This window comes from Leptinotarsa decemlineata, unplaced genomic scaffold (assembly GCF_025532065.1).
Source record: "Leptinotarsa decemlineata unplaced genomic scaffold, Ldec_3_MD MMD2_tig00001064_RagTag_RagTag, whole genome shotgun sequence".
Taxonomy (NCBI): Eukaryota; Metazoa; Arthropoda; class Insecta; order Coleoptera; family Chrysomelidae; genus Leptinotarsa; species Leptinotarsa decemlineata.
In genome coordinates, this window is record NW_027412558.1 from 407,865 (window position 1) to 430,057 (window position 22,193).

Sequence of the window (22,193 nt, forward strand, 5' to 3'; positions counted from 1 at the left end):
AATTGACGAGTTTTTCAAATTCACTTCAAAAAGTATTCAAATTGATGTTTCAAATGTTGAGTTTTAATTTTTAAAAGGATTTGTTTCTAATTCACATATTGGCAACATCGCCTATAAGTTCAAATAATTTATACGTACCTAGATATTCTACTTCAAAAAAGGAAAATAATCTTCATAAATCAACAATTAAGGCAAAATATAAATTATAGTTCAATACCACCTCCACAAGCCACATAAACAACAGTTGTTTCGTTATTTATTTATATAGAGGAAGATAGGTTAGATACACAAAATGTCACATGTCACAGAATGTCTCCGAACACGGAACATAAGTAAACAGAACAGCACGCCTCTGAAATATGTCATCTTTGTTTGTCTCATACAGGTAACAGATTCATTGTCCTTTATTAGCTATAACCGATGTTGCCAAATGGTGAAATAGAAACGAATCCCTTTAAATGTTGAATGGATTATTCCATTCCTCTTTTTTAAGTATTTATATAATTTTTTAAAGAAAAAGGTTGAAATGATAAGTTTAAAATGCGTTCTTTTAGAGCTCTTTTATGAAAACTACCTGATTTTCGTCAGGAGGAACATTCCCCACGAAATGAATAGGTCTTTGAATAGCATTAAAACATCTTTATTCAATAATAAACTTAAACTAAATGCCAGTGAAACAAAAAGTATGATTTTTACATCGCCTTACAAGTATGATAAGTATAAGCTGAGTCTTTTTAAAAGTCTGATACAACCTCATTTTGATCATTGTACATTACTTGTTCTACTTGGTAAAAATAAAGTAGCACAATTGCAAAAGCTTCCAAATCTGGGTAGGCGATTAATATTGGGATGTAGCCGTTACACACCAATTAAATTGATGTACAGTGTCTGAGCTGGTTTTCAGTTGAAGAACGTATATAATTTATGACTATGATCTTTATATTCAAGCTGCATAAAGGGTTGCTACCCAATTACTTTAAAAAATCTCCGAGGTGGCCACTGTTGGGTGGAGGTCAGAAAACATTTCCGTTATGTCGGTTCTCTGTAGATTTCCCTGCAGGTGCAGGTATGCCAACGGGATCCTAAGCTGTTCGTAACGCCTTAACATCACTCTAACGGCGACTGATTCGCCGAGCTGCATGAGGTCGGTCTTCACAAGGAGTGTCGCGTCTCCTGCGGTCGCACGGCTTGTCCTGTCGACCCTATATAGGTATTGAAGCGCGGAATGCGGAGTTCTAGCGTGGCTATAAGTCTAGTCTTTTGTATTGCCATGACGTCAACGGGAAACCGTGATAGCAACTCCATGAGCTCATCCTTCCGGCCTGTAATGCCGTCGATATTCCAAGTTCCTGCCACACAAATGCATTGCTGGACTCAACTGTCCTTAAAGAACATGCCTGAGTAAGAGAGGGCAATGACATCTCCCCTTACGACGACGCCATCTATGGGACCGAAGGAGAACTGCCGACGAGATTATCCTCTGTCTCGCTTGCTGTAATGTTCAACTTGTTGCCTTGCAGTGAGAGACAAAGAACGAATCTCGTCGGCGGTTGATGTCGAAGCTTCGCTTTGCAACTGACCGCCTTGAAGAGCCTTGTTTATCTTTGATATTCGAGCATTATTCGAGTATCGAGTTCTCTTTCGATTCCATAGATGGCGCTGTCGTGAGGCGAGATGTCCCCCTTGTTTTCTTTTCAATAAGATTGCTGCTTTTGATTTTCTTCAAGTATAATTTCAGAATTCATCAATGGCTTTCAAGAAAGGAAAACTTCAAAGATAATAACCTAGTGTTCATTTAATAAATAATCGATAACTACAAATCAATACGGAATGTACTTTTCAACCATCAACAAACAACGAGAGGCCAAGCAAGTGTATATAGATCGACAAATAACATTTTCGTATCTTAAAATTACAACAGATAATAAATATACTTTCCAAGATGAACATTGCCATCATTTTGGACTGTGTGTAAAGTATACTGCACAAGTACATTATAAAGCTTATTCACTACCATGTATGCCAAGTGCGCCTGACTAGAAAGTATACAGGGCGTACATTTCAAATGATGGGGAATAATCGGCACTAAATCTAGTTTATTCTAAGTTAGAAACTTTTTGTCTTTTATCGTTTTCCCTGTATATTTTACCCCAATAGTTAGTATTTTTTTAAAGTCGTCCACACAAACTCTGAGGCAAATTTTCTAATATCATCATTATAAACATGGACAACTTTTTTCAAAGCTCTTACCAAAATTTTCCTTTATAATAATTTCATTAATTTTTATTATTAATTAAAATTGCACCGAACCCTATTATTTTCTGTAAGGGTTGCAAGCTCATTAGAACCGTCATTAACATGCTGAAATGTTTGCCAATAAAAGGTCCAATAGACCATTTCAACCGTTACAAAGAACAAAAAACGAAACTGTCTATTCTTTGTCAAGAATAAAATTTCGTCACGACCAATTAATACCCCTTCACACGTCATCAAATATACCTCTAGGCGCACCCCCCACCCTGGTTCGATAGTTGCTGTCCAATTGATAACTATCCGAAAACCTCGGTTCCAGTTCCGATAGATTGTTACGGCGTTCGTTGATTCTGGTGCTGGCCCCAAATCTGGTGTCGATATCATCCTGATCGGGAGGAAATCTAGTGTCCACTTCCGAGGTGAATCCCGTTCCGCTATACGAGTCCAGGCCGTGGGAATCCCTCAGAACGGAGCGAGTGTTTTCTAGATTGTCCATGGGACGAGCTGAAAATGAAATTGTCCTATTTTCAAAAGATTTATTAATGAATATAGGCATTTTTCTAATGAATTGAAAGTGGTTAATGCCAAAGTTTCGGAAAATTACAGGCCAGTACTTTCGAGTTTTCCTAAATAAAAAAAAATCTGAAAACAAGAATAGCTCATGACTTGCAATTTTTTCGGAATATTAGCCATGAAGCGTGTGGCAGCAAAGTTCGTTCCAAAGTTGCTGAATTTTTACCAAAAAAAAACCGTGGCATGAGCATGACGAAACTTCTGGTAACGTGGAAAAAAAATTAATGGCTTTTGCATCACCATCAAGCACCTGCTGACTTGTTATTGCTTGATCTTAATTTCTTGGCCAAAAACAACACCATAATCATGCCTCAGCCACCGTATTCACCCGATTTAGCCCCCTGCGACTTTTGCATATCAGATCTGCTTTGGGGATTGGAAAAAGCGCTGGCACAAGTCTGTCACATCTGACGTGGACTACTTCGAAGGGGACAAAATAGAAATTGATGAATAAATATATATTTTTTGGAAAAATGAAAATTCACCTCATTTTTAAGAAGTCTCGCATACGTACAAATCACATCTAAATAGCTTAAAATAGAGAGTAAAAGATATATTTGCACAAATATAGGCATACATTAAACAATTTTATCCAAACACAACGGATACTGAAGAGAAATATTACACATGAAAGACACAAAATAATCTAAAAATGTTGAAAATAAATTAGAAAATACTGTCCTCATAGAACTCTACCTTTACTGATTTCCCAAATTTACTGTAGTTTCAGAATATATGAATGTTTACTGCAGGCTGAAATTTCCCCCACTACTTCCACTAGTTTTTCAGGATAACTTACCTGTGTCGATATTGTCTTTCTGTTGTCTGAATCGACCTGTTGTCGGATAACGATCTTGATATTCTCTCCTCCTATTGAACGTTTCCTCTGCTCTTTGTCTCCTTCTTTTTTCTATAAAAAAATGAATACCTTATCGATGTCCCATTCTTTCGTGCTTATATACGTCAAAAACAAGGACAAAGGTGCCTCGTTGAAGCAAAACAAACACAACTATTCGAGTAATCACCTCTTTTAATCAACTCCCTGCCCTCTTCGACCAAATCGGACGTCATCTCATCATCCCCGATAAACTGATGGAAACCTATCATCGACAGGAGCCTAGAACCCAAGCTGAAATACGTGGCGAGACAAAACACCAGGATCGCCATCGGGAAGTATATGTTGAACCCGTGCGAAATTATGCCGATCACATCCATATGGCCCATAACCTAAAAAACATGCGTATCAAACACGGACCCAAAGCTGGTCTTTGTGGAACACCGTAGATCACTCACTCGCGTGTAGGAGGTTTCCATTACGCGGCTCTTGATGACGTGGCTGTCCATGTGGATGAGGCCGAGGAAATTTAGGCAGAGCGGGGGCGTCAGTCTACTCAACATCATCCCCGAAAAGATCAGGCTGTATTCGTTGGTCTGGTGATGGGGCGCCAGGTAGTATAGATTCAGGAGCCTTATTTTGAGAACGGTTGAGTAGGCGCAGTAACACAGGTACAGGATGACCATTGTCGAGAGGAGCTAGAAGCGTTATTCAACTTTAAATATAACAAATAGCCAATAGGAAAGGCACTGATGTATAAATCCAAATGAATGTCAAGTAATACATACGAATAAAAATGTAAATATTGGATTTCTATGTAACTAACAGACTACAGAATACGGGCTTTTACTACATAAGCTTTATAGGTCAGGTGTAATATTATGCAGGGAGTTCCCGAGGGTTCCAATATAGGCCTCTTTTTTTCCTTGTTATTTGCTAATGATCTAATTTCATCCATAAGTAAAACAAACTCGGCATTCGTTACACGTTATGCTGACGCTTGGGGCTTTGTTCACGAGATGGAGTTGTTACTAGTTTACAATCTTTCTCTTGGATAAAGGTTTCATATATGTAGCGGAGCCATCTTGAAATTAATTAAGTCCCAGACACTTTGCTGTCTGGGTAGGATCTTTCCCGTACTGAAGAGAGGTAATACGTGGAAACCGCGGTCTGCAGGTGATCTACTTGAATAATTTCAGCATGGTCGTGCTGCTGGATGAAGAAGAAACATCTGCGAGACTAGCCTCTGTGAGGAATCTTGCATAAATGTCTGTAGGATATAATTCAATATCCAGCGTTGTATTAGTCGGGGAAGTAGTTGTTTCTCGACGGACGTTTACCACAACCTACTGTGTAGGTAGTATACTCTTGTTAGGAATCACAGTTTAAAAGGTAAGACCTCGTTAGTCCTTAGCTCACACAAGTTTCGACTTCTGAGGGTTGTCGCTCTTAGGGGTGCGACAGCTGGTCAACGGAAAATACATATTTCAACATATTTTCAATTGGGGTATGAGTGCTTCTGTCCAAAGGATATTTCTCCTCCAGAAATATGCTGTTAGAATAATAGCTAAGCTAGGGTACCAAGATTCATGTAGAGATGCTTTCAAACAGGTAAAGATTCTTACGGTTACTTATATACTAGAGGCTAGTGCATAGGTTTACAAAAATGAATCCAATTTTCAGTCCCCCTCTTCAAAAACATAACCACAGTACTCGTTCCAAAGATCTAATCTTACCAAACGCTCATAGAACTTCTTTGTATGAAAAAAGCATAGTCTAAATTGGTTGTAAATTATACAATATGCTTCAAATAACTTTTAAGATTTCTCCGAATATTAATGTGCTTAAAAGTCAGCTGAAAAAAATGCTACTTCAAAGGACTTGTTACCCCATTCAAGAACTCACTAATCAACTAACATGAGATCTTCAACTATAGCAAATTTGAATACTTGAGAAATTGTGTGTTGTTTATGTTATATTGACTTTTTTATAGTCTACAATTATTTACGTTTATACTTCTACTACATATGGACGTTTATCAATACTTTTGGACTGTTCGTGTTATTGTGTTGTTTATTTTGACTGACTTTTTTACAATACAGTTACATGTAGTTATTTATTCACTTTTGGATTGTTTTTCTTTCAACTGTACTTTTCAACCAAAGCAATAAATATCATTATTATTATTATATTTACCTCTAACGAGAAATAATCATAGTTTTTATGAACGATGATGGCGAATATCGACAGCCTAGGATGGACACTGAAGAACGTCACTTCTGACCAAACGACAATCACTGAAAATATCCCAGAAAAAATTGCTAGCGCCTTTTGCGTGTAACAGTAGAGTAAGCACTTCCAGTACCATTCTGAAAATGAAAATAAAGACAAACCTAGTCTGCAGAAAGATCGACTTGCTCACCGACGGCAGACGTGTAAATGTATCTGGTAAACCAATTGCGCTCCCTTTCAAAACTTCTCTTGAATTTTCTCTCTCTCGATATTTGGTTTTTCAAAGTATCTTCCAGATCAAATATTTTTTGGACCATAATGTTCCACTGAGTTTCGGTTCTTTGCAGAACCTGTAGAGATTTGATGGTCTGCAGCAGAAAAAAATTATATTTTTTGAGAACTCTCATGGGAAAATGTTCGACAGTTCTTACTGTTCATAGTACAGTATTGTTATTATTATTATATAAACAAACACATAGTCTGGTGTAAGTTATTGAAAAAATTTCAAACTTCTCACTTGTTTATGCAATCTTATAAGGGCTTTTTCGCTAGGCAAATCAGCAGGTGTATCTTCGGGAAGTTGCCTGCGGTTCATTCTATCCTTCAATTCTGCCGGTACTTTCTGTAAAATTGTCTCCAAGTACTGGTGCAGTGGATGTCCTGGTCTGACCGAGATTGAAACAGCCTGCAGAGACTATAAATCCGATTTGAGTGAAAAATGAGCTTACAAAATCAAATGTATTACCTCTAAAACATCGTCGACAGTTTCTTCCGCTTCGCATTTATCGGAACTCAATTTGGCAACTTTGAAATAGGACTGCGTCAATGTGAGACTATGATTTGACTTGTTCCAATGCCTTCTGGGGACTTCTACTAAGGCGTATCCCAATAGGAGCACTAGCAAGAATAAACCCCACGTATTACTAGCTGAGGAAGCAATCACTTTAAGATTTGACCTAAAATTAGAATGAATGCAAGTTGTTACCATCATTGGGTAATGAGGGGCCACTTATAAACTATATTCATGGACAAAGCACTTCAAAAATATGCAAACTGCAGACAGGTGTTTCTGGCTGATCAGTTGTCACCTTACAGTTAGTCACCTTACAGGCAAGTTTGTATCAAATACGTAAATATATATAGCAAAAATAACAAGCCTCTACTAGTAATTTATGTACTTGGAAAATGAATTTTATTGAACCATATAGCTATTATCTTCCTTACTCACCAGTCCATGTCAATACCAGGTTTGAGTGCCAAATAAATCAGCAAAACCCCACAAATTAGTAAATACGAACCATAATAAATGGCATTGTCAATCAATGCTGATTTCAACTTTCCCTTGACTGTGAAATCTCCAGCTTTGATATACGACTGCATCATTGGCATGACAAGCCTGGAACAAAAAATGTTGAAGCAATGATGAAAAAAAAAAATTAAAAAATCACCATGTCAAAAACTGAGTACTCCAATATACAGTACGCCACAAGTTTGTGAAAACCTGTTCAGGTAAATTACTCCAAGGCGTTCCGCACGTTGCAGGCAAGGTGTCAGTTGAATTTGAGTTCCATACTGGAGGAGTAGAGTTTCCTTTTCTCTCATCATTGCATTGCCGATAGACGGTCTAAAACAAATTAGGAATATAATGGAAGAGTATACCAGAAATACTTAATGGAAACTCACTGATATCACATCAAGTGGTAGTGCGAATATTATCAAAAAACTACAGTACCATGCTAGAAGTACAATTAACGTTACGAATATTCTATGTCGAAACCAGTTGCCATACCGATACAGCACCGTCGACGACAGGATAAACGAAAATAGAATTTTCGAAATGAGTGGTGCGTAACTCATTTTGCTATACTATGTCTAGTTTCGAAATCCACAACGGATGTCTCTATTGATTTTTAGATTCTTTCAGCTGTTCTTGGGCTTTTTGAGCCTCTTGTTGCATTCTTTCTAATTTTTCTAAAGTTAAACTCTTGAGAGGTATCAAACGAGGTTTGCACAGTAGATCAGGCACATCTTCGATAATTATTTGTCCATGTTTCTTCAGAATAGGCTTAAAATTAGTGGTTTCCGAAGACATAATTAGTGGTCAGCAGATGTTCATTTTATGGAAATATTATTTTTTCTTCGTTAAATTAATACATTTAAGAAAATGAATATTGTTTAGAGACTGAAATTCTAGTTTTTTTTATTCGATTCAAAAATAATAAATGTGACGTGTGTCAGTAACGTCACTGTAAGCCTGAATGTCATGTGTCTGTCATATTTCAAATTTGCCGGGAAAGTACAAGGACAACAAAAATTTATATTATTTTTCCAAATTTTACACTTTTATGAATTTACTGTAAGTTAGAATAATCGTCAATCGTCTGTAGACAGTAATCTCTTTACATCTTTACTTCGCAGGCTATCCATAATGTCACTTCTTTTAACACAAGAGCATAAAACAATAATTTATATAATTAGAAGTCTTTAACTAGAGGGATACCTTCATATAATTTTTATATAAATTTACGTTACAAATTTGAAACGTTTATTTCCAGAATTCACTTTCCCAAACTTTCATGTTATACAATATCTGAATTCGACTTATTTCCGAACGATCCGGCAGTGCAGTGCCGGGGTTCTGACGTCAATGGCAGGTTTAGGGAAACCCTCAGAGGATACATAGTGGTTCTGTGGTGATTGACAGTGACAGTCTTGACAGTTTGACAGTCGAGTAGTGGGAGTATTATATGTCATTCGGTAGATAAGTTTTCCAAATAATGGTTTTTTAACTTGTAATATGTTATAATTCTCATTAAAAATGAGTGAATTGTTCAAGTCGGCTTTTGAATATTTTAGTGGTCCTGCAAATGGACAGAGCGACAATGAATTTGTTGGCCAAATTGTAGAAATTTCGAACGTTAAATTAAAAATTAAAAAAGTTTTAGCTGAAGGTACTTTTTACTCTATCGATTTTTTGGAAATTTAGCGATCGAATTTTGCTTTTCCAGGTGGCTTCGCCGTAGTTTTTGTTGCACAAGATGTAGCCACTGGAAAAGATTATGCTTTGAAGGTAACAATCGCTGTTAATATTGTAACAAATAGATGATTTTTTTCTTTGTCAGAGGCTCTTAGCAGCAGATGAAGAGGCTAAAAGTAACATCATTAGAGAAATCAACATACTCAAGAGAATTTCTGGGCATCCGAACATTATCCAGTATTTATCAGCTTCCTTTATAGATAAATCTCAAACTCAACATGGTCAATCAGAATTTTTATTAGTTACCGAACTCTGTCCAGGTAATGGGGCATGTACTTCTCAAGCTTGTTAACACTCCAAAAAATTGAACAGTAATTGCAATTTAGTGCAGGCATTCTAATACCTAAGGTATACAATGCCTGGAGACTCACTAACCTGCTACCCTTTGAAAAAAGTTTTGAATTGTTAGTTTTCAGCCAGATACAAGGCTATATCAAGAATAACAACACGCTGAAGAACTATCTATTTGATTTTTGAAATCTATGAAATGGCTATTAAATTGAATTTATCTAAATCGAAGTTATAAATTGATGAAAATCAATAATATGCTTTTGAAACCATTGATATTGATAATCTTTTGCATAAAGTCATTATTATGGAATCATAGGACTGATTTTGAAATATATTTCAAAAATTACCTTATGGAACAAGGGTATGGTTTCCAGTATAAAGGTTTTTACAGGAATATAGTTCAGCTAGTAATATGGTGCTTTAATTCATATTCAGTTTAAAGCTATGTCTCTATATGGGTGATTATTAGTTCAAAAAAAAAATATGTGGGGTACCACATGGATCAATACGTGGCTGTGTTTCGTTTCTTATCTACTACCACTGCTATTACTACTACCAATACTACTACTACATTTAAATTAAATCAAATTCAATTATATATTTCTTTCATTTGTATCCACTAGTTTAATTTAAATCCCATTGTAAAAAATTCTCATCATAATTATTGTTCTGTTTTTTTTAGAGTTCTTAATGAATGAAATTGTTATTGTTGGAAAAAAAAATCTGCAATAAATTTTATGTTTTATGTATGTTTCGTTGATTTCTAGGAGGATCTTTAGTTGATATTTTAGAAGCACGTTCAAATGCATTTGATGCGGAAACCGTCACAAGAATTTTCTACCAAACTTGTAAAGCAGTTGCTCACTTGCACTCTCAAGTACCCCCCGTAGTGCACCGAGATTTGAAGATAGAGAATCTGTTGATCAGCAGTGAAAATACAATAAAGTTGTGTGACTTTGGATCCGCCACTACGGAGATATTTCGGCCTGATTTAACGTGGTCCGCCAATCAACATAACTGCCTCGAGGAAAACGTATTTACCGTCTGTTCGATTGTTAACGCCCGGGGGTTCATTTTTCCCTGTTTCAGATTGCCAAGTTTACGACGCCAATGTATAAGGCCCCAGAAATGGTCGATACTTGGAATAACTACTATGTGGGGACTCCTGTGGATATTTGGGCTCTGGGTTGTATCTTGTACATTCTCTGCTATATGAAACATCCGTTTGAAGACAGCGCCAAGCTGAGAATATTGAATGCCAACTACACTATTCCGCCAGACCCCCGATATTCATGTTTTCACGATATAATCAGTAAGTTAGTCGCAATTTGCTAAAATGATATGTAATATATGATTATTATATTTAACTAGAGTGAAGGAAAAATTATTGGTATAGAAGTTTTTTTTTCATTAATGTGGTTTCTAGGAGGGTGCTTTCAAGCTAATCCCGATCAGAGATTGACAATATCTGGAGTGCTAGAAAGGATCGCAGCTGTGGCTGAATCGAATGGCTACAATCTTAGATCCCCTCTGATTTTGTCTACCCCGCAACAAAAAATCGGTGAGGCTGAATCGAATCTCTTGGATGGCAACTACAACAATGAGGTGAAAGCGCCACCACCAAGGCCTGCACCACCAACAAAACCAACAAATGAGCTTCCTCGGCCTTCTCAAGTGGTAAGTTTCAAGTGAGCGATCTTTGTCAAATTCCTGAATTAAAAAAATTACTTCCGTGGCTGAAACCTCGATTGTTTTTGAGTAACATTTCTCAAAATCGTTGATTTCAATCTTCCAAAGTTTTTTTTATAATTCAATGTTCATATAAAAGTAGTTGTTGGAGTTGAGGAGATTTTCTTTTCAGAATCAGCCACCACAGAGACCGGCTCCACCACCCCAAAGACCTCCGGTCGTACCAACCCAACAGAGACCCCGGATAACAAACAATCTGGCTTGTTTTCCTCACTCAGAGGTGGCGCCGGAAGTTTTCTAAAGAACCTCAAAGACACTAGCACCAAAGTCATGGCTTCGATGCAACAGTAAGTAGACGACCTTCTACCTCTTTTTTAACGTTTTATAAATTATTTTCTTTATATTTTCCAGGAGTATGGCCCGCACGGACTTGGACATAAACTACATTACTTCCAGGATAATAGTTATGCCGTATCCTTCCGAAGGATTCGAGTCGACCTACAAAACGAACCACATAGAGGACGTAAGACTGTTTTTGGATTCCAGGCACCCGAACTTCAAATACTCTGTGTACAACTTGTCACACAAACCGTATCATTCAAAGTTCGGGCAAGCCAGGATCGTAGATTGTTCTTTTGCGTATCCGGAGCACTTCAAAGCGCCCCTGCTGAATTCGCTGTATCAGCTGTGCGAGGATATTTATCAAAACTTGGCAGGAGACAGCAGGAATGCTGTGGTCATACATTGCACGGTAAGTGTGGTAACCTCCAATGTCTATTTCATCATATACATATATAAAGGGATCATTAAACATAAATGTCCTCATAAATGTTATTTGACATTCCAGGATGGCAAAGCGACATCTGCAACTCTAGTGTGCGGTCTGCTGATTTATGCAGGCCTTTTTGAAGTTCCTGAGGACGCTCTTCAAATGTTTGCTGTTAAACGATGTCCTCCCAACATGAGACCCTCAGAGCTTAGGTACCTCTATTATTTAGCAGACATTGTTAGAAATCCGCCTCTCTACCCACATTATCAGCCCGTAACGCTGGTTTCTTTGCAAATGCAGCCTGTGCCATTATTCACCAAAATTCGGTAAGATACAGTATATTCCTGGTATATTTCAATGTGTTTTTCGTGTTTGTTTGTTTGTTTCATTTATTGCTGAATACAAAAATTGAAGTTTCATGAATCTTTTGGATCCCAACTTATTGAAAACTTTAATTATTTTTCCCTTTAGAGATGGTTGTCGGCCTTATGTGGAAGTTTTTATTGAGAATCGGTGCATCCTCTCCACTATACAAGACTATGAAAGAATGAGACTGTTCAACATTGCCGAGGGAAAGGTATTATTGTTATAAACAACATTGGGCAGCTGGTAAGTTAAGCTGTATATATTTTTTTCAGTGTTTGCTCCCGATGAATGCCACTGTGTGTGGCGATGTCTGCATTGTAGTCTACCATGCGAGAAATGTACTTGGAGGAGTCATGACTCAAGGCAAAGCTACTGGCATCAAAATATGTCAGATTCAATTCCATACTGGATACATTCCAGAAGAAGAAACTTGTCTAAGGTTTATCAAGTAAGTTTTCCCTTGGGCGTATTGCCCCGGTAGCTGAGGCCAAAAGGTTTCTTCTTCGTTATTTTTTTTTTGGGCTCAGCTTCGAGGTCTTTTCACCAGTTCCAGTGTTATGGCATAATAAATTTCCCCTTTCAGATCCGAGTTAGACGAGTTGGCGGAAGGTAATGACCATTACCAGGAAAAGTTCACCGTTTCCGTGAATGTTTTCGTAATGGATGTGGAACGAAAACCTTCCCAACCGGCTCCTTGGCAAACCGATCAAACTAATCGTGTTGTAGACACGATGTTTACTTCCCAGCTTGAGAAGGATGAAACTGTAGATAATTTTGGTAAGTCACTAATTAACAATATAAAAAAAGGACGAGGGAAATAGTTGAAAACAGTGAAATAAACTACTGGTTATTTTTTATTATGAAAAATTATACACAATAATATATCATACATCAAATGTCTTTGATAATTATATAAGGCGCTTACTTAGTAACCTCAAAGAAGCAATATACTGGGTGATTTATTATTTATAAAAATTCTCAGTCAGCAGACCTTCGAAAAACCTTCCTAGTCAACAACAGAAGCCTCCAGAGAGACCAAGCCGTCCAAGTAGGCCAGCTCCACCTGTTCATTTGGCTATGGAAGCAAAAGAATCTGACAGTGGATCTGATACGGAGCAAATTGTAAGCAAAACATTTCATTTACAATTACTTTTCCATTACATTGGAAGTTCTTAAAAGGTTTCCATTCTGACTAGACTAGATTCTTTCAACGGATTCATTAAAACTCGCCCGTTATCCACAGCTTCCAGATGTAATAGAGCCTCCCAAAGAAGCCTTCGATCTCCTCAATCTCAACTCGTTACCACCGACGGAACGTGAAGTCCCCAAAGTATCCCCCGGATCGAATTTTGATCTTCTCAGCGGCCTCGGAGCAGACTCCAACGGGGACGATTTTGACGCTTTCTCTTTCGCCCCGCCCCAACAGCAGAAGCCCCAGCCTCAGGATATGTTCGACCCGTTCGGTTCTCTGGGGGGAGGCGACGGAAACAATGTATTGGGTGGGTGGAGCAATTTCAGTGCTGCGCCTGCGCAGAATAACGCTCAAGAACAGAAGAAGCCGGAGGATCCATTTGCAGGATTTGGTAATAATAATGTTTCAAATAATGTGAACCTTTTTGGCGGAGCTAACTTTGTTTTTTGGCCACGGTCCATGCACCAACTCGGGCACAGAGACCGTTATCTCATTGCCTTCGATGATGTCTACCGCAGTGGTAGACAAAACCGACAGACCACGGCCAAAAAACCCCACACAGTCACCATATATTCACTGTAAATCATCAGTGACGAATAAATATTATAAATCATGACAAATGTCTCTCCTGCAGGTAACTTAGGCGGGGGACTCAACTTCGGGCCGAAACCGTCGCACACCCCCGCGTCCACCACTCCGAAAAGTGGCGGACAGACGCCCAACAGAGGACCTCCGACCACTCCCCAACACTTGGGCGGCTCGAACGCAGCAACTCCCAAACATCAGGCCAAGTCCCCTGTCACTAATCCAGACTACAGCCGATCGCACTTCGAACCGCCAGCGAACAAGAACCAGAGCCAGCAGAACGACTCGGCGAAAACTATACCGAAAAGCGACGATGTTTTTGGGGACCTGCTCGGCTCGCAGGGATATACTTTCACTGGTAAGAAGGACAACACGCCGAGGACTATTAATGCTATGAGGAAGGACGAGATGGCTACTTATATGGACCCGGAGAAGATGAAAGTTATGGAGTGGGTGAGTGAATGATGTCAAATAAATTCACTTTGTTTAGATTCTAGCCTGAATAGAAGTTATAGTGAAGAAAGTATGCCAGAGTGGTTGAAGGCATCTCTCTATTTCGTCGGGTACCGCAAGGCATCTGAGCAAACATAGGATGAGCTCGTGCAATGCTTTGCGGTAATCGATACAGACCATTGAAAGGTTACGCTTATTATTATTAAGCGCATCCATACTCTGTCGACTAATATCTCTTTTGTTTCACAGACGGAAGGGAAGAAGAGCAATATTCGTGCTCTACTTTGTTCAATGCATACTATTTTGTGGGATGGAGCAAAGTGGAATAAATGTGAGATGCATCAACTCGTTTCCGCTTCCGACGTTAAAAAAGCTTACAGGAGAGCTTGCTTGGCTGTTCACCCTGACAAAGTAAGCATAATTTTCTTCATTGCAAGTTACGTTCTATATCCTCTTATAACTGTCGAATAATTCAGTACAAAACACAGAGATGGCAGCACTTGTAGTTCGGCAAAAAATGAATATTCCGTTCTTTAATTTGACTGTCTTAATTGTGGATCTTTCGTTGTATTTTCAGCAAGCTGGCACAGACAATGAGAGTTTAGCAAAGCTGATATTCATGGAATTGAACAACGCTTGGAGCGATTTTGAAAACGACTCTACGCAGCAGAACATGTTTTCTAGTTAACTTCCCCAACGATTCTTGTGCAATTTGTGATCATTCCGTTATTTTATAATTTACTCATTAAAATGTATGTTCTATTTATTGTAGGCTTAGATACTTTAAGCAAATTGAGTATTTTCACAGTATCTTTTTTTGAGGGGTAAACCGAAAAATTTGTTATCGAAAGCAATTTGAATTCAGGCAAAATATCATCGGCCATGTCGATGTGGAATTGTTAAAATTAGAAGAGTTTTGATATCTGTTTTGTTATGTAGGTTTTTATGTTTATAATATATATTCTATTTTTATAATGTGACTGTGTTCATATGTTTTAGGTATTTGAAATTGTATTTATTTCTATCTAATATTCCTCTAGAAACTAAAATCCGAGAATCTTGCAATGTTTAGAATAAACCTTTATGTCTCCTGCTGTGTTCTTACCTCCTTAATTCGAGTAATTTCTCACGTTCCTTGACATTAATCAAATATTTTTTAAAATTATAAAAAGATTTCATCTCAGTACTTTGTCATAACAATTTCTAATAAAAAAAAATCAAATAAATACAGTTTGCACTATTATATAACTTCAAAGGAAAGTCGATAGATGTCGTCCTTTGTGAAAGTCGTTAACCAATTATTTGAATGATATTAATGAAACCTTTGTATAGTTAGTCTATATACAAAGATGAAACCTAGAATTGAAAAAATGCAGTATTTTTCAAATTGTGCATTACACATTTTGGTCTAGAATTTTTCATAATAGCCATGTATTCCAGTAGTACAATCGTATAATTCAATATTTTTAGATGTCTTGGCAAACAAATAGATATCGTTATTTGCTCTTCAATTCGAAGCAATAACAACATATTTCTCTATTTTTATGAAAAGTAAATATAAAATTTTTAAAAAGGCAAATTCACAAAATTTCTGATGGATTGCTTCTACCAATAGAATTGTGCTACCAATCGATCGAATCAGTCAGTGGGGATCAATCGGTGAATTTAGGAACTTGACTAAAATGAAAAAAAACGACAACTGAATTTATGCGCTCTAGCATTGTATCTCTAGTTTAAAGTAGACCCTAGTGATATGTCAAATCCAGTCGGTGCGGAGATTTGCTACAAACGAACTAACTTTGTTAGTTCGTCACAGAACACTCTTTTCTATGACATCGAAATCATGTTTTCTCCAGGGCAGGGTTATATTTTTGTGTATGAATGACCTGATGTTCCATGTCATCGGCAATAGAGACATTTCGTCTCTTTATTTATACTTAACCTCATTATTTAAACAAATTAGTTCATGAAATGGCTAGCAGTACTTCTGCTGTTCTAGATGTAGTCGTTGAAAGTAAAGAAATATCTTCTTTCATAAAAGACAAAGATTTGGATCCACCTAGCGTTTTGAGTGATTCAACCTATGATAACTCTTTAGTAAGTTTGTTTTTCCTAATCCTCCCTATCAGTCAAATTTAAATATTTTATTTATGATTCAAGGTGCAATCTCCCAGCATAGAAAGCTTTTCCACAATATACGACATAGAAAACCTCTCGGAGTTAAATATGGACGAGAATTCGGATCTCTGTGTGAAAATTGATAATCCTGAAAAATATTTAGAAACTTTAGAAACCTACATCACCTTTAGAATCACAACAAAAGTAGCCAGGATAGAGTTTACAGATAACGAATATGTTGTACGTAGACGATACAATGATTTCCTTTGGTTGAGACAGAAGTTGGTAGAATGCCATCCTTTTTGTATAGTGCCCGTAAGTAAAAATGCACATTTTATGCGACCTATTACCAGTGTTAGAGTTGTTGGTTTTATTTCAGCCCCTGCCAGGAAAACATTCTTTAATGGGACAACTTGATAGGTATTCTAAAGACTTTATACTCCTGAGAATGAAGGCCTTGAATGTGTTCATCTCAAGAGTAACTTCTCACCCAATCCTGAGCTGTAATGAGCACTTCAAACTGTTTTTAACATTGAAGCAGGCTGTAAGTTGAAATTATTTAAATAATAGAAACCAGTTTGTGACTCCGTGACGTACTAAAGATTTTTATAACATGATAATTGGCATTATATACCCTGACAAGATCCCTTAAATTAACTGAAAAGCATAAACGTCACAGCACTGATGAAAGTATGAAGATATGAAAAGCAAAAAATATCTTGAGTGGATGATATTTCACTAAGAATATATGAAAGTTTACCCGACATTGCTTTAAAGCACTCACTTCCATTAAACGTTCAGTGGCTATTTATTTTGTTTACAGGACTTCACCCTACACAGGAGACAGAGACACCCTGTAGAACAAAGAGTGAGAACACTGAGTCACTCCAGTTCATCTCATTCAGCTTTGAAGAGCCGCCATATCGAGTTTGACAAAACCAAAGTGTATTTGACGACACTCTCAGAAAAACTGTCCTCTATTGAGAAAATATCTAGTCGAATTAACAAAGAGCGTTCGGAATACATCACGGAGCTGAACAGTTACCACCCAATCTTCACGACGTGGGCAATGGCTGAAACAGATCTGTCGGAAACTCTCAGGAACATCGGCAGTGCCATGGAGAGAAGCTCTGCTGCCCAGAATGCCCTAGTGCAAAGTTATAATAATACTGTTGGTAACCCGGTGAAAGATTTTTTAGCTTATATTGACGTCGTGCAAGAAACCATAAGGAAGAGGGAGTCTTACCAATATGCCTACGAGGTGTCCATGGATGAGTTGAATAAACGACATTCGGAGAAAGATAAGGTATTTTTTTCTGTGCCGAATCTGGTTGGAAGAGACTTAAGAAATGTTTAAATGTATCAAAATTTATGATGATTTGTTAGTAGTTCAAATGACCCCTTTCATTAGATGATTTTCTACTGAAGTTTCAGAGTTATTATCTATAATTATTTGTTTATTATCAAATTACATACACATAAACGTTGGGAGATTGAAATTAAATGCTTTATTCGAATAGGGTAGGTAATAATATACAACAGTGATAATAATGATAACATCAATATACATATAAACACAATAATAAAAAAAATCTACTAATATATGTTATTAAGTACTACCTATAGCAATTTAAAATTCAAAAAAAAAGATGTAATAATTTGGTATTACCTCAATGGTATGTTGAATAGTTAAATAAAGTCCTTTAAACAGAATAAGACTGGTAGAAGGCTTTACATTTTCAGGTAGAATGTTATACTTGATGAATCCTTTAAAAATTAATGTTTTAGTGTTAAAAGTTTTTATTTGATTATTTACATATAAATTGTTTCTTATTCTAGTATTATACTAGTGGATTTAATTATTAAAAATTGAAATTTGTCAAAATATGAAGGTAGAAGGTTGAGCAACATTTTGTAAATATATATCATCGTTTAATATGTACACCTACTTTCTATAGATAACCATTCTAGAGTATTCAACAATAAAGATATAGGGGTACTCCTGTCACATCTCAAAATAATCCTCATTGCGTGATTCTGTAGTTTCTGTACTGTTCTCATTTTATTTAAATCAGTTGTGTATAGAAGAGTGGGGCAATATTCGAAATGTGGTTGTATAATTGTCTTATATACTGTTATCCGTGATTGCTTATGACATACTTTTTCACTCGACTATTTTTTTTGCCTTTTTTCAGCTTGTCGCCTTATCTCAGAATCCGTCCCAATCTGCAGCTGGTTTTTCTCTGTGGAAACAATCAAGTTGTGACGACAAATTGGAAAAGCTTGGCACTTCCATTCCTCATTTAATAAAAAAGGTGGAATCGAATCAGGACAGCCTTGAATGCGCCAACGAATCGTTACGCAGCGACCTGCAACGATGGCAGCTGGAAAAGCAGCAGTGTTTGAAGAAGATATTGCTGGATTTTGTGAATAAACAAATAAATTTCTACCAGGCGACTGTTAACGCTTGGGAGTATGTCACAAACGAATTGAATCAGCAAAGTGCTGCGGTTCGGACCAATCTCAAGTAATTATTTTCGCTTTGCCATCACTTTATTATCTTATTAACTTGATATTCGTTTTCCTATTGATTTTTCATGTACAGGGTGATATTCTGCCAAGGAAATATTTTTTGTGTTCATATTCAATAGCTGACGATTCAAGCTGATATACTTCATCAACTTAGCTACTGTTCACAATTAAACAGACAAGACAGTTTAGAAAAAAATATTCAAAAGCTAACTTCATTATTAAACAAAGTACCTTCTATCTTTGAACGAAGTTGGGGCAGATTTATTACATTCATATGTGAAACAAAATAGAATGTGATCTAATAAGTTGGAGTGAAAAACAATCATTCTAAAATGTATGGCAACAATTTCACAGAACGTGCGCAAATGGAGAAGAATTGGCACAGATAACTTTCAAAAAACGATGTACTTTTGCATAAAAAAACAGTTTTCTATACAGTGTCGAAAAAGTTAGATCAATACTTCTAACAAATAGATAAAAATGAACCATGATGTGTTACATTTACAACAAAAAAAAATCGAATTGAAAAAGGAGAGATTAGGTTTTTTTGGAAAGAAGCTTTTTGGTTTTCTACTTAATATTCCTTGAACAAAACGTGTGGGAAACTTGATATTCAAAGAACACACTGGTGTTTCTCTATACAATATCATCTTTTCATTAAGCATTGCTGTCAACAACGGTTACGAGGTGGATATTACAGACTCAAGTCTTTCTAGAAAATTGTAGAAACAAGCTCTGAACCAGGTCTATCCAGTTTTAAAGAATGATACGGAACATTATGTAACTCTAACTTATTACTAATAATATTGCTCGTTTTTTAAAAGGCAAAGAATTGGACGTAGGCTACAGAATAAATAATGATTTGAGTGAGTTCATTAAAAAAAATGAAGACAAAACTTTAGTGTCAGATAGATTGGGAGTATACAAGTTGACTTGTGGTTCTTGTCCAAAATTTTATATCGGACAAACCAGAAGAACTTTTTTCAGAAGAATAAATAACACATCTCAGTTGTAGACGAAACTTGTGACGCAAAAACTTGCAGATAGTAGTCGACAAACCTGAAAAATATCTTGGGTACAGTTCAAACTCAAAATTCCAAACCAAAGTCAGATTTCTGACCATAAAGTTACTGTTCCTGAAAATCCTCTTTAATTTGTAAAGGTTAATAGGAAAATATTTTTAATGTATAATAATTGTTTATATTTGTAGGCAAATATCTGAATTTGCTACAGTTATTGTTCTTAAACTCAGATTTTAATGTTGTTACTATTATTCATTAGTTTTATTGTTCAATTGGAATAATACTCTGTACATTTTTTTGCAATATTTATCATTGGGCTAACCTGAAATGTCTTTCTTATAAAGCGACAGTGTGTGTACCGCATGTAAGAAACCAAAGTAGGATTTAAACCCGGCTGTTGTCATCTGCCAAAAATCTAGTTATAGTTGCTTCGAAAGTCATTTCATGGGAGCCTTGTACACATTTATTTATACTCGTTTATACTTATAGATAGATCTCCTGACATTCCTCAAGTTTTGTTAAGTTTTGTTTTGACTATATTTTATTTACATGTTACAAGTTTAGTCACTGCCTTGTCTTGTGGATGTGGGGTTAGAGGAAAAACATTTCCCACAGAAAATCTATTTTTGGAATGCACACACAGTAACTAGTGTAATTGAATTTAACGGCTGTGGAGAACAGTCGAAACACCGTAGATAGATAAGTATGGGGCGCAATCTGAAGTATTTCCATTTAGCAATATTTATAGTTATGGCTCTGCCAAAGACCTCGCTTTGGAGTTGGCTCACTGAAGGAGAATATTAATGTATTGGTTTTTAAATACTTGGAATACTCGTAATTGTACTTAAAATTCTAAGGATTGACCATGTATTCATTGCCATCATTACTAAAATTATAAAGCAAGACAATAACAGGCTGTTTCATTCGACCAACCCTACATTTAAAAAGGAAACTCACAAATGCATTTCAGTGCCTCGGTAACAGAAGGGGCTATGCCACCAGATCAACTTTTTCAGAAAATGAAGGTTTTATTGGACTAAGTCAAACATACACTAAAATAAACTATTCATTATGGACTAGCACACTTCCAAGGAGTTTGTATTATGGTTCACAGGCAGCAACAGGATTCAGAACTATTAAAACCAAATAAACAATTTATGTAGAATAGCCCCTTTTCTTACTCAGGCACTCCTTGGGTCCCATTTAAAAAAAGAATTGAATTAGCAAAACAAATTGATTTTCGATCTTGTATGACATCCCCATTAATAAGAGATGATATATATGTAGTACTGGTGTGTTTTCGTCCAGATATTTTGAATATGGAGGGTCTAAGTTTTTTACCAATCTTGTCATTGAGTTTTTTTCTTCCTGTTTCTTAAGATTAGATTAGTTCGTTTGTGTGAGGATCACCATCGGCGAGGCCATCAGAGGGCGCTGGAGGGCAAGAAGTCTAGACCACAGTTTCACATTCAAACAGCTATCTAACTGCTCAAGAAATGGACGTTTGTTTTTAGCTTGTTTAAGGAATTTTCAGTTCGTTTTGGGTGGACCCATCAAAAATATCACTTGTTTTTTAAAAAAGGAATGCTGGAACGTGACTTACAGCACAAATAATTTAGGCAATGTAGACAAAACTCCAGTGTCGGATGGATCGGGAGTATACAAGTTGTTGACTTATGGCTCTTGGCCTGAACTTTATATTGGCCAAACGGGGAGAACTTTTTCCCAAAGCATTTAAAATCATAGAACTAGTTTCTTGAATGAAAATATTAATTCCAGATTTGCAAACTTTTTTAGCAGAAAGACATCAGTTCAATCATGACTATGAAGTGTTACATTCGGAAGAGAAAAGTTTGAAACAATCTTTTAGAATGTTAAGTAGGTTCAAGAATTCTGGTCATTTACTTGATTATCAAATAGAATTGAATAATAACTCCCCATTATTGAATATTTTTGCAAATGTGGAAACTTGTAATTAAGTGTTACATACGCACAGGTAATTTCATTCATTACACTTTCTCTTCTTTTCTTATGTTGATGTTAATCGATGTATTCTCAAACCCAGGTACACATTTTCAACATTAATTGGGAAGGTGAAACTCAGGTACTTCAAATTGTATAATTGCATGAAGCATTGAATATATAGATTTCAGTTAGTATAGACACGCTTGAAGAAGCTTTTGTATACCGAAACAAGTGTTGCGTTGTTACCGTTACCATATCGCCTTTGATAAAGCCTACCGCAG

General features: G+C 36.5%; 3 protein-coding genes across 3 annotated transcripts; 2 read left to right on the plus strand and 1 right to left on the minus strand.

The window, feature by feature from the left end:
- Positions 1 to 1,777: 1,777 nt before the first annotated feature.
- LOC111517273 (LMBR1 domain-containing protein 2 homolog) lies at positions 1,778 to 7,890 on the minus strand. Its single transcript, XM_023173359.2, has 11 exons — positions 7,577 to 7,890; positions 7,342 to 7,517; positions 7,122 to 7,289; positions 6,639 to 6,849; positions 6,411 to 6,587; positions 6,084 to 6,261; positions 5,858 to 6,030; positions 4,120 to 4,359; positions 3,852 to 4,053; positions 3,626 to 3,736; positions 1,778 to 2,757 (listed from the first exon to the last, which is right to left on the minus strand). Exons 1-11 carry the CDS (start codon positions 7,748 to 7,750, stop codon positions 2,480 to 2,482), a joined length of 2,088 nt encoding a protein of 695 aa, XP_023029127.2. The 5' UTR covers positions 7,751 to 7,890; the 3' UTR covers positions 1,778 to 2,479.
- A 730-nt stretch (positions 7,891 to 8,620) lies between these two features.
- Positions 8,621 to 15,365, plus strand: aux (cyclin-G-associated kinase). Its single transcript, XM_074175773.1, is given in 18 exon segments — positions 8,621 to 8,844; positions 8,902 to 8,963; positions 9,016 to 9,190; positions 9,989 to 10,254; positions 10,311 to 10,533; positions 10,648 to 10,895; positions 11,089 to 11,124; positions 11,127 to 11,257; positions 11,322 to 11,661; positions 11,758 to 12,005; positions 12,151 to 12,256; positions 12,318 to 12,493; positions 12,629 to 12,822; positions 13,028 to 13,167; positions 13,289 to 13,628; positions 13,872 to 14,275; positions 14,525 to 14,686; positions 14,853 to 15,365. Coding segments are annotated over 18 exon segments (3,495 nt in total). The 5' UTR covers positions 8,621 to 8,711; the 3' UTR covers positions 14,964 to 15,365.
- A 788-nt stretch (positions 15,366 to 16,153) lies between these two features.
- On the plus strand, positions 16,154 to 20,858 carry LOC111517274 (sorting nexin-7). Its single transcript, XM_023173360.2, has 5 exons — positions 16,154 to 16,372; positions 16,436 to 16,708; positions 16,773 to 16,937; positions 17,217 to 17,699; positions 18,589 to 20,858. The coding sequence occupies exons 1-5, from the start codon at positions 16,247 to 16,249 to the stop codon at positions 18,922 to 18,924; spliced, it is 1,383 nt and encodes a 460-aa protein (XP_023029128.2). The 5' UTR covers positions 16,154 to 16,246; the 3' UTR covers positions 18,925 to 20,858.
- Positions 20,859 to 22,193: the final 1,335 nt, after the last annotated feature.

Bases quoted from the DNA above. Each gene is read 5' to 3' on its own strand.
- LOC111517273 (XM_023173359.2), bottom strand. From the start codon at position 7,750: ATGAGTTACGCACCACTCATTTCGAAAATTCTATTTTCGTTTATCCTG. The intron at 7,518-7,576 runs GTGAGTTTCCAT...AATTTGTTTTAG, and splicing joins TACCACTTGATGTGATATCA to ACCGTCTATCGGCAATGCAA. The intron at 6,031-6,083 runs GTGAGCAAGTCG...TTTCATTTTCAG, and splicing joins CATTTACACGTCTGCCGTCG to AATGGTACTGGAAGTGCTTA.
- LOC111517274 (XM_023173360.2), top strand. From the start codon at position 16,247: ATGGCTAGCAGTACTTCTGCTGTTCTAGATGTAGTCGTTGAAAGTAAA. The intron at 16,373-16,435 runs GTAAGTTTGTTT...TTATGATTCAAG, and splicing joins CAACCTATGATAACTCTTTA to GTGCAATCTCCCAGCATAGA. The intron at 16,709-16,772 runs GTAAGTAAAAAT...GTTTTATTTCAG, and splicing joins ATCCTTTTTGTATAGTGCCC to CCCCTGCCAGGAAAACATTC.